Raw genomic sequence first — 12,917 nt, forward strand, 5'->3', positions numbered from 1 at the left:
GCCCGGCAGCAAACGCGCCGCACAGGTCACCGTGCACCCCCCAATAAAAACTAAGGCCGCCGACGCCAGCTGACATCCCCCATGCCAGGTCCCTCCAGCCCAGGGCTTATAGCAAGAGCTCCTCTAGCACCGGCAGCACCCCAGAGTCAGCGACAACCCTGCCCATCCCCAGACCCCCACACACCCCCGAGGCAGGTCAGTGCAGCCCCAACCCAAAGTCCAACCATCCCCCCATCCTCACCGGGGCCCCTCCGGCAGCCCCACTGCCACCCCCCCCCACCTCACCGTTCCCCCACAATGCACAAAGCACAATCCCTCCACACACAGGATCCCCGCACAACCACCAAGCATCCAGTCTGGGCACTAAAATCCAGAGGAGACACCCCCCAACCAGCTCAAAAAGGACCAGCCCGTACCCCCAACCCACCCCGTCAACCCCTTCTTCCCGGTCCCCCACCCCTCCAACAACCATTCGCCAGACCCCTCAGAGAACCGAAATGCAATTATCAGGATGCACAGCATGCACACAGGACAGAGCCGCACACCAGCCCAGTCCAGGCCCACACCTGATGCCCCCAACCCCCGACAAGCACGCAAGCCAATAACGACCTACAGGTGAGCCAACCAACACTACCCCGCTACCAATCTAACTAGCGGCACACAACAGCCAAGTAATGCGCTGCACAGGAGAGATGCCAGCCGGCGCAAACCCCCCATCCCCCCCGCAGCCAGGGAGACCACAGACCCCACCCACGGCTACACCGTGACCCACACTGCACGTTCACCACCGGACCGCAACCCACCACAAGCATCCCCTCCCGCCAAACCCCACCGCCATGCCGGCCACCCGCCCCCTCCCCCCAACCCGGACCCACACACAGGACACACAGAGAGGCAGCCAAGCACCGAGCGCCACCACATCCGCACAGCGCGCGAGTCAAAATCACCACCCGTGCACCGATACCAACAACCGCACGACGCCCAAGCAGAGTGGCTACCCACCCCGCAGCAGAGGCAAACACCGGTCCCCCCGTCAAGCCCACGCCCTAGGCATCCCGAGCGCCGCACCACCGCCCCCCCCACCACCACCACGCCATCAACCAACATTTAAAAAAAAAGTCCCCCACGCAATGCATCTAAGAATCAACCCACCCCCAGACACACCTACCGGCCATACGGGACCCTGACCAGCAAGGCAGTACACACCCACCCCCATTAAGTGATAAAGTTGATCAAGGGGGACCAGAGAGATTGGAATTGTGTCAATTTGTTTTTTTTTTTACAGCAGTCATTTTCTCCATGCTAATGTGATCTATAAGGTGATTCCGATATTGGGTGATACTTATATTCTTATATTCCGATTGAGGATAGTTTTCTTGGTGATGCATAAAGCAGTGAGAAGCATGTATGATGTGTCAACCTCTATACTAATGTCACTTAGGTCCCCCAGCACGCAGAGTGATGGGGAAACTGGGACGGGGTAACTTAGCCATATCGATAGGTCTTCACATATCTTCTGCCAGAACTTTTGAACAGGTGTACATTGCCACATAGCATGCATGTAACTATCAGATATGTTACCTGAGCAGTTCCGGCAGATGTTTGACTGCATAAGACCCATTCTGAACATCCTTTGTCCAGTATAGTGTGTTCTATGGAGAGTTTTATACTGTATAAGTTGTAGATTGGGATTTGTAGTCATTCTAAAGGTATTTAAACATATCTGCATCCAAATGTTTTGGTCTGGACTAATGGATAGATCTGTCTCCCACTTTAAGAATGGGAGAGAGATTGAACTATCTGTTTTTAACATTAACATGTATACTTTTGATAACAGTTTTGGAGGCGAGAGTTTAAGAAAGTCTGTTATCATTGGAGGTAAATCTAAGTCCATTATTTTATCCTTAAATCTAGCCTGAATTATGGATTTAAACTGTTGAAATTCCAGAAATCTATTATGGCTAATTCCATATTGTGCCACTAGATCCTGGAATGGAATAAAGTTACTGCCTTGCATTACATGCTCTAGATGTCTTATCCCTTTGTCATACCACAGTGGGGAATTTAGTGTTTTCTTATTTTGCAGGATGTCAGGATTATTCCAGATTGGGGTAAATCTGCATGGGATAGGTGAAGAACCAGATATTTTGAGAAGTTCCCACCAAGCTGCCAAGGAAGTGCTTATGTTAATGCTTTTAAAGCAGGTATGACGTTTGATGCTGGAACTGAGGAATGGCATATCGGAAATTTTAATTTCCTTACAGAATGTTTGTTCTATGTCCATCCATGAGTGGTCCAGGGAGCTCTGATTGATCCATTTTGAGATATATTGTAGTCTATTGGACAGGAAGTAATGATAAAAATTTGGCAGTTCTAAACCACCACAGTCTTTTGCTTTTTGCATAGTTTTTAAACTGATTCATGGGGGTTTATTTTTCCACAAAAATTTTGAGATGTTTGAGTCCAGTGATTTAAACCAGACAGCAGAGGGTTTGGTGGGTGACATTGAAAACAGGTAATAGGTAGGACCATCATTTTTATGGTGGAGACTCTTCCCATGAGTGATATAGGTAATGATGTCCACCGTACAAGGTCATCCTCTATTGATTTAAGTAAAGGCGTGTAGTTTAGCCATGTCAGTTCTGACAGCCTGGAGGAAATATTGACACCCAGATATTTAATATTCCCAGACTTTAGCAGTGTAGTAGATATACTCTGGAAATCACACTTTACAGGTAAAACTATGGATTTACTCCAGTTAATGGAGTAGTCTGAGATGGATGAGAATTTATCTATAAGTGTGATTGTCTCAGAAAGAGAAGTTTGTGAGTTTAGGAGGAAAAGTAATACATCATCTGCATAAAGGCTTATCTTGTGGTGTATATTTTCTGTTTGAATCCCTTTAATATTATTATTTTGTCTGATAGCAGCTGCTAGCAGTTCTATAAAAATAGCAAATAGCGAGGGAGAGAGTGGGCAACCCTGCCTGGTACCCCTCTGGAGACTAAAGCATGGAGAAGTATGATCATTTGTTTTGACAGAAGCTCTTGGGGAACTGTATAAGATTTTAATCCAATCTATAAAAGAGTTTCCAAATCCAAATTTATATAAAGTAGCGAAAAGAAATTTCCAATTTACTCTGTCAAATGCTTTCTCTGCATCTAAAGAAACAACTGTAGTTTTCAGGTTATGAATAGTGGCATAGTGTATTACGTTAAGTAGCCTGTATGTATTGTTGGTGGAGTGCCTGCCCTTAATAAATCCTGTTTGGTCAGAGTGTATTAGACCAGGAGTGACCTTCTCTGGCCTTCTTGCTAGGGTTTTGCAGATGATTTTAAGATCTGCGTTAATAAGTGATATTGGGCGATAACTGGACGGGAGTGTGGGGTCTTTGTCTGGTTTAAGGAGCAGGCTGATATTAGCAGAGTTCATTGTTGGAGGCAACATGCAAGTACCCCTAATTTGCATAACCATCCTATAGAATGTGGGCGCAAGTATTTCCCAGAATTCCTTATAGAATTCAGCGGGAAAACCATCTGGCCCAGGGGCTTTATTATTCAGCATATGTAAGAGAGCTTCCTGGAGTTCAGCCATTGAAACAGGTGAATCCAGAGCCCTGATCTGTTCATCATCTAACCCTGGCAAATCTATATTGTTCAGAAATGCATCGATGTTAGAGCTAGATGGATCAATTTGTGATGTATATAAGTTTTTTTAATAATCTCTGAATGCATTGTTGATTTCTTCTGGGTTATAAGTCAGATTCCCAGCTGAGTCCTTTAAGGAAGAAATAGTTATTTTTTCTTTATTCAATTTCAATTGGCTGGCTAAGAATCTGCCGGATTTATTGCCATGTTCAAAGTTCTCCAAGCGTAGTCTTTGCAACTGAAATTGGGTCTTTTTATTAATAATTTCATTTAATTCAAGTTGACACCCCTTTGTTTTGAGTTATAACAGGCTGAATACGAGTGAGAAAACTGTGGTGAGGTTAGTTTATCTGCTGTCTTGGGTAAATGAGTCTCCTGTAGTATGACAATGTCTGCTTGCAGATTATTTAGATGGTTAAAAATTTTTAATCTCTTTTCCCTTGAACCAACTCCGCGTACATTCGAAGAGGTGATTTTAAGTGTGGTCATCATTCAACTAAGGGATGTGGTGTAGGCTAGTGTGTGCAGTGTGCGTGTTGTATCATTGTGTGTGTTGTATGCGCCTGTATGTGTGTGTCTATGTGTTCATGTTGTATGCGCCTGCCTGTGTGTGCTAGCGGTGTGCCCGACTGTTTCACAGTTTCATCACAGTGTACTTGATGACATTTAAAATTTTTCCTATACACGCTCACTAGCCCACAGCCACAACCACTGACCCTTGGTTGACTAAAACAATCATATTGAGGCAGACACAGTTCAGCTAGCTGGCTATAGTCATTCATTTGCAACCATGATTCAGTTAAAAACATAAAATCTAGATTTGCAGACAAGATAAAATCATTTAAGATAAAAGTCTTATTTGACAGAGATCTCACATTGAAGAGAGACATTTTAACTATGATTTCTGTGTGGGACGTGCACATTTCGGTTTACTGGTCTATGCGTGATGGTAACAGGAATAGAAGTCTTTGGAACAGTGCTGGGAGCAGACCACTTTACATGCCAGCAGGTGGAGACAGTTGTTTGTGCAGTGAGGCAGAGTTCTGTTCAGTGACCGGTGGTGTGTCCAGGTGTGCTGCATGAATGATTAGTCATTCACGTAAGTCATGTGTGGACCACATCACATGCTGTATGTGAGCAGCTAACATTTCTGAGCCCCGTTTGTTTGGGTGAAGTCCGTCTGTCTTAAAAAGAGACATTCTTTGCCAAAAAATATTAAAATTATCCACATAACACACACGGTGAGCCCTGCAGGCGGACTGGAGCCAGTCGCGGAGGCCAAGGAGTCTACTGAAGTGGCCAGCACCGCGACCAACTGTGGGAATGGGACCAGAGATAAAAACGGACTTTCCACACAGCTTTAAAAAGTTAAAAAGACGGTTAAAATCTGATTTTGTCAGCTCAGACTGCTGAAGAGTTGTGTCATTTGTTCCCACATGGACTATCACTCTTGTGATGGAGGACGGGAGCGATGGCATTATGTCCTGGAGTTTTTTTTTTAAATGTCAGCCGTGGTGGCACCGGGGGAAGCAGTGAGTGGTAGCGTTAAAGAAACGGATGTTTCTGGTTATGGAGTCACCCATTATTAGTGTGTTTGGGGAGAAAAGGGGATGAGGAGATGCCGATTGTGGGGTTCCAGAGCAGGACTGAGCAGAATCTGCTTCAACACTGAGTGCGGACTGAAGATGGAGTATGTGAGCTGCCGAGTGTTGTGTTAGACTAGCAGTAACAGACCTGAGAGAAGGGCTACCGGCGGTGCAGGGTAGAGACGGCCTCCAGAGCGTCTGAGCACAGCCTCCTTCAGGATCTTACATCGGGAAGCGGAGGTTTTTGACCGGGATGACGGCCGCCGATCAGGCCCAGCGGCAGACTGGCGGGCCCAGCCGATCACCTTTTGCCGCCAGGGCAGGAGATATAGCCGGTGGAGGAGATGCAACAGTGTCGGCAGGCACTATCCGCTGAAAGGGATCCGTATCAGGGAGACTCGTACCCGTAGGTGCATCCACTGGATGGACCGGAGTGTCGTCAGACAGGGCTGCATAGCGGTTGGACAGGCCGATGTGCGGAGGAGAGGCAGCCCCGTCCGAGCCTCTCTTGCAGCCACGGACAACCACTTCAGCCCAGGTTGACTGATGCTTCGGAGTCGAGCAGGAGGAAAGCCTTGGAAGGCTAGAGGGGTCCCATAGCACGGTGGATGTTAGCGGTTGAGCTAAGAGAAACAATCTGTTTGGCTTTTACTGAAGCCACATCCATAAAGCCAGTCAGCAGGGAATCTTTCTCTTTGAGTTCCTCTGAAAGTCGTCGGATGTCTTACATAAGGTCAGCAATCTTTTTTTTCGCTTTCTTAAGGAGTATGCAGTCCTCATGGGGCATAGTTATCTCGGCTAGCATAGCCGGAGCTTTGTTGTGATCAGTAGCGTTGATAGCGTTTTTACGGTCATCTAGCTTAAAATCCATGTCGGATGACTAAAATCCTTAACCCATGTAAAACTTAAGTTAAAAACTTAATTTAAATAAAAAGCATAACTCAAGCGAAGAAGTCGCATGACGCTGAGTCGCGATAGTGTATCAGTGTTGAGATTGTCCGTATGTTACCGAGGCTTAAGAGTGTTGTGTAGAGAGGACCAGGGAGCAGCGCTGCAACCATTGGACAAATAAAAACCCGTAGTCGGTCGTATTCTACTCTGACAACTATGCCGTTTACGTGCGGGAGAAGTTCTGAGTTTACTGCTTTTATTAAATAAGCTTTTTACTTTAGTTTTCGGGATTTCAACATTGATTTATCTTCACTGGAGCTTCTCAGCAGCTAGCTTCCGTGCACATCCAGTTCCAGTATTGTTGTTAGCGTTGTTAGCTCTGTCGGACTACGACTTCATATTTATATAAAAACCGGACAAAACTGGACATTACTTGGAGAAAAGAAAGCGAGGAGGTTGAACTACCTGGTGAGTTTAGAAAACAACAGACCTGACAAAGCACGAATTCATATGTTTAACAAGTCTGCATTATGTTCTAGTTATTTCGGCATCAGTTTAATCCGTATATTGCTATTTAATCACAGCAAAATGTTTACTTTGGGTTCATACAGTTGTAGTAATGGCGAGTTGTGTTTATTCAAGTTATTGCGTTAAAATCGCCTTCTCGCGTTGTGTGTGAACACTTACAGCGATTGTACTGATGGGAGGAAAGCGACGCGAAGCGAAAATTTGCGGTTGGTCTGAAAGCACCATTAGGCTACATATTATCAGGATGGCCCCTATGAGCCACGACTGGCCAGTGAATGGACTGGAGGCGGGCATGTGAGGAATTCAGGAGAGGGTTTTACAGCAATAAAGTAGTGATAACTGAGACTCCAATTATACTGCAGGTATACTTTGAGATGTCTTTGGGGACATTTAATATTGTTCATCACTTTTAAAAGCTTTCTTTACCATGAAGAATGGAGTAAGAGCCAGTTAATGTGGCTTTAGGTAAGAAGTGAATACAAAAATTTTAATTTTTGGATTAACAATTCCTTTCACCCATATATATAAAAGAAAGAATGACTGCAACTACAGGCAACAGGATGGGTGTACATTGGCACTTGGTGTAACAATTTTGTTTTTATTTTCAGAGAAGAGCATGCGTAGTCAGAAATTTTAAATGTCTAAATGTCTGGATCTTGACATTGATGAGTCACGATGCTTTTGCTTTTTCCTGATTCAATCGTAGGCTGGCTTGTTTTAACATTCTGTTGTCATTGTCAGCAACGGGCCTTTATGACTCAGTCTGAGCAGCTCTTCACTGAGGCTTCACAGGCTGCATCACGTTTACAGCTGTTTGAACAGCCGAGCCGGTCTCCACAACCCTCTGCTAAATGATGAGATCGCCCTGCTCTCCAGCAAGTCAACATTTCCCCATTAAGTCCTGCACGGGGAGAAAGGCTTAGCCAACAGCCTCATGCCATCTTTAAAGGCCAAATCAATAGTGCTTTGATTGCCTTCCGCCTCCATTTTGGTTTTTGTCTTCTCTCCAGTAATAAGTCCACTTGTTCACTTTGTGGTGTATAATATATGTGCATTTGACGCATAACAGTTTGGAATAGACCTTTTAAGGGGAGAGCAGAGGTTAGTGGTTATGTGGAGACTCAGACCCTTATATGGTGTCTAACAGATGCCTACACATATCCTATAGCACTGTGCCCTCATATGGATTGGTGCCTTAGTTTGCAGTCTCAAACCCTTCTATGGTATCTAACAGATACCTAAACATGTCCTATATAAGCTATGTTTGATGTACAGAGAGACAGAGTGGCCATCGGGCTGGGTCACTCTCCAAGCTGCTGCAGAGCTTGTAATTGATGCTGAACTCCTTGATGTAATAAACTTTTATGATCAAGAACAGTGTCAAGCGGATTTCTTCTCAACACCTCATCGCAGCATTATTGTTCGGACACCACAACTTCTTCCTACCATGCCGTCAGTCTGTTAGTTTGTCTGCCAAAAGGTATTACTGCTTTAAAATATCCTCATGATTAGTAACACCCTTCAAACTTGTAGTCAATGTAGACAATGTAGACAATGAACCATTGCGGCATTTCTTCTTGCATGAACAGTACAGAGTAGTGCAGAGTAGGGATGAGCACGATTAAAAGCTTGGGCGACTGCACGACTACACTCTACTTCTGTAAATACTAATGTGTTGACATGTTAAATTTATTTAAATAAAAATCCATGCTAAGAGCAGGGGTACTTTTCATTTACCAGCACATAAAACATGGTGTTGAAAGTAAAGTGCTATTTTGCTGCCTAGATGGGCTTAAATTCTCTTTACATTAAATTACAAATATTACATTAGCTAACTGTTATTGTGTGAATGGTTGACATGACATCTTTATGAGGGCAATAAACATATCACATGTATCAAGCTGCCAAGCTTTTTACTGCATCACATAGTTCAGACTCTGATGCCTACCTATTAAACTAAAGCATTGCTAATAGATTTGTTGCTGGGCATTAGGCATGTGCTTAGCCTTTCAGTAGCTCTAACTGCAGATAATCTTTTTTTTCTGAGAGCTTTAGACAAAATATATGTTAAAATACTGCCAATTATGTCCATTTAGGTGTTTGTTTTTTCTCAACTTGAGAAATTGTATTGGCATCTGTTTAACCATCAGTGAAATTACCCAAAACACACATCCTTAACAGAGATAGATTATGGGAAAATGAAATGAAAGTGAAGACATAGTCTGCCCACTCACTCTAGGTTTGCATAATAGCAGTGCTAGGACCATTTGCAAAGGATCTCACAGGCAATTCACAGTTGGGGCCAAAGTGCAGCAAGGTGCACTGAAATGGAGTGAACCAGCTGTAGACAGGCCATTCTGACAGGAGGAATAAAATCTGGGGAAAGGAGGTTTAAAAATCCCTTCTGGTTACTGGGAATATCCACTGAGAAGTGCAGGGGAAAAGAGCACATCCAGCACATGCTTTCTTTAAGTGCTATGCCTGGGCAGTTGATCGTGAAACTGGCGCCTTTTTGATCTACGAAGCTGATAACGCGGGGCCTGACTGTTAAACTGACAAAGGGACACGAACCAGCGATTAGCATTTCCCTGAACAGCCTATCAAAACTGCCCCCCCCACACATGTAACCGTGGCAACTATCCTTGCTCTGTGTTTCATTACCCCATCAAAGGGATACCCCTGTCTCACCCAAGTTGTGACATAACCCAGAAAGCCGAACTTTAAATAACCAAAGACTGGAGTCTCCAAAGACTCAAAGCATTTAATTAAGTTTAATTAAATCTTTAGTTACCTGATTACGTTTGCCTCTATTTGAGTAGTTATGTTAACATGTTGTTGCTATCTGTTGTTGATATTAGTGCTGAAAAGAATCTAAATAAGTTACTTTTGCAGTGTTTTTATTTTCAGCAAGACACTCCCTCATCTAATGTAATCAATGCTTGTTCATAATACTTTCCTACAAAATTCCTTTATAAATGATGATAAAGAAATATCTTACTATACTCTTAATCGCCAGCTTGAATTTAAGGATGAATAACTAAATCCCCCGGTTCCTAAGGAGAGATGATCTTGGATTAATCTAAGCTTTCCTCATGTAACCTGAGCTCCCCCAAGTGGACGAAATAAGTATTTACATACCATCGTTGGAAATGCCGTTAAATGTATAAATATCCTGACCAATAATGTGACAATTGTTTCCTGTTACCAAATGCTTAACTTAGAACGGTACAACTGTTCGACCATCGAGGTTCGATTGTGGAAAATATTTGATTATAATACGCGCAAATAGATTTTCTTGTCTTTTAGACATTAAGTTTAGAAAGGCAGTCCCTCGAGAAACCCCTCTGAAACGCCCTCTGGGGAACCACGCCCCAGGCAACAAAAGAGCGACACGCCACGTCGTTCGCCCTCTCTTCTCTTCTCTGCTCTCGGCTCTCTGGACGCTTCGGCACGCGTCCGACGTGCCTCGCCGGGCAACGCCCTCAGAGTCGGCCAGCGAAACAGGCCTTTTGTTCGCTTGAAGTTACACACGCGAAGTGCCACGACATCGATCTGCCCCTCGGTTTGTTTTATTTTCTTTCTTTCTTTCTTTTGTTTTGTTATCAGTCCGTTAAGTTACACTGGACTAATTCAGGAACGACCAAGTTCCATTTTTAAGCTTTTTCGTCGAGCCAACTTCACCGAGGTCAGACCAAGCCACGTGGTCTCGCCAGCGGCAATGAAGGAAACCTGAAAACAGCCGAATTGCCAGACGGAGGACGGGGTTTTCTTCAGTCAGACACGGAGAACCCCGGTGAATCCCTAGCAAAAGGCCAGGATCGGGCAGCTAGCGTGGGACCCGTGCAACAGGCCAAAGCGGGCCGTCAACAAGCCGTAAGACCTAACCAACATTCTGTGATCAGAGATTTCCTTTTAACTCGTTAAAGCTTACTTTCATTAGTTCTCCTATGCCGTATGAGTCAAATGCTTCCCACAATCGAACCTCCAGGCTCATTGTTCAGGAATTGTTTATTTTCCCTGTATTCAACCATCCTTTTATATCACATTAGTTAGAGAATAAATTCACTGTAATATAATCAAGAACTGTGTGTGTTGCCTAATTCTACGTCCCTGCCAAGAGAATTGACCCTTTAGATATGAGACTGACTGATTGATTTAAGATAATTGAGCGATTATTAACTAACTGATCACTAGTAATAATTGTATAATTATTAAAAACTACCTAGAGGTCCGGAGACTCTAGGATTATAACAACTCCGGTGGTGCCCTTAAACGAGGAATAAAATTTGATTTTATGAATATTAAAATTCATAATGGGGTATTAATTCTCATAAATTTATTAAAATTCATAACAAATCTAGGTTTGCTACACTATGTACAGTATATGGTGAGATATAACAAATGTTATCTATTGAGAAATTGTTAAAAGATAAAAAGTCTACTTTGCCATGTTGATGCAAAAATCACTTTTAAAAATCCTATATGGCCGTTGATTAGTCCTGCTCATTCATCTGCAACATTATGGTAAACAGTCACAATGTCTGATAATAAACCAACTTAAATTGTCTCACAGTATGTATCGTCATATATCATCATCCCTGTGTGTCGGTATGTTCATGTGTGCTGCCCCACCTGGAGAAAAAGCTGTGTTGGCCTGTAGACGAGGTGTCTCCATCGTACGAGTCACTTTGCTTACGGCTGAGCGGGGGCCCGCCCTGGCCGTGTCCTTCGTTGGGGGCGGAGATATCAATGTTGCTTTTACTCAGCCTCTTGCTAGAACTCAGACCCGGGCTGGACTCTCCGAGCAGGCCCGAGTTATCCTGAGAGAAAGGAGGAGAATGTGCAACATACTGTGAAGCCTCAAACACAGCACCAGGAAATTACACATAATCAGATGGGAGTTGATGCGTTTTCCCAGGTGAACAGTTAAATGTGTGGGGGGAAATCTGTGTAAGAGTGAATCTATTAGATTTAAAAGACAAGGCAAAGGGGAGGTGAAAAAAAGGAGGGAGTGACAGACAGTGGGCCTCTTGCAAAGCTTAGCAGGGGAAAGAGAACAAGACAAGCTGCTCCAGGAGGGCAGTTCAGCAGAAATACACTGCTCAAAGAAATAAGGGAACACTTAAGTCACATATCAGATTTCAATGAACGAAACTGTTCATAGCTCAAAATCTATACTATACATTGTATCATTTATTGACAACAAAATGACATAACAACTGCCTATGGAAACCAAAATCACCAACCAATTAAGAGCTTGATTCACAAAACTGAAAACACAGGCTGATCCAATTTGCGTGACTTTCATCAAGGCCATTAATAATGTGACTCAGAAGCGTGTATGGGCCCCCACATGCTTGTATGCACTCTGGGCAATGTCTGGGCATGCCCCTAATGAGACGACAGATGGTGTCCTGGATCAGGGCATCAATGAGCTCCTGAACAGTTGGTGGCGCTACTTAGTGGCATCAGATGCACAATATATAATGTTCCAGAGGTTCTCAATTGGATTCCAGTCTGGGGAACATGAGGGCCAGTCAATGGCATCAATGCCTTCAACATCAAGGAGTGCTGCAAAACAATTCACTTTTGGGGGGTTGTCTTGCTGTGACTTTACTTCATTAATGTAAAGACCTTTAGAAAAACACGGTGCCAAGGACATTGTCTCTGATGTATAGCCACATTTCTAAACATCTGTGTGTTGATAGAGGTGTGCTGAAAAAGTGACAGGAAAGAGACACAGACGAGGCGAGTTTTGTGTAAGAGGAGTCTCTGTTTACTAGAAAGGACAGAGAGTCGTGCCAAGGGCACTGCCACTGGTGTTCATGTGCACGCTTGTAATAATGAACTCCGCTGGTGAAGACAAGGTATGTAATCTTGATCATTTGCAGGGATCTCTTAATCATGTATCACCAGTAAGATTTTCTTTCACCAGAGTCTTATCACAGTGGGCTCCTACCTTCAGGCTCTCAGTGCTGTTGTTCCTGCTGCTGTTGGTGGGGCTGCCAGGCCTCTGGTGGTTGCTGAAGCACAAAGCGTCAAAGCACAGTACACCTCCCACACAGTCGCCCATCAGGCATACCTGCTCAGGGAATATATAATTTAGATGCCCCCCATATATAGTGCACTCAGGCAGGAGAACAACTGGAGAAATGTATGAATGAATTGAAAAATGAGAATTTTTCATATTTCAGTGGGACAGGAAGGCATGACATTCACTTGAGACTATATATAAAAAAGGATACAGTACCGTCATATTATACTG

General features: G+C 43.9%; 1 protein-coding gene across 1 annotated transcript in view; it reads right to left on the reverse strand.

Annotated features, from left to right (window-relative positions):
• LOC119883121 (membrane-associated phosphatidylinositol transfer protein 3-like) overlaps positions 1-12,917 on the reverse strand; it is a 133,713-nt gene that overhangs the window by 36,582 nt on the left and 84,214 nt on the right. The window contains 2 exon segments of the mRNA XM_038693649.1: positions 11,285-11,472; positions 12,612-12,734. Of these exon segments, the coding sequence (XP_038549577.1) occupies positions 11,285-11,472; positions 12,612-12,734 (311 nt within the window).

The sequence above is a fragment of the Micropterus salmoides genome, unplaced genomic scaffold, assembly GCF_014851395.1.
Source record: "Micropterus salmoides isolate LMB-PRFRI ecotype aquatic unplaced genomic scaffold, ASM1485139v1 Ms_hic_scaffold_3, whole genome shotgun sequence".
Taxonomy (NCBI): domain Eukaryota; kingdom Metazoa; phylum Chordata; class Actinopteri; order Centrarchiformes; family Centrarchidae; genus Micropterus; species Micropterus salmoides.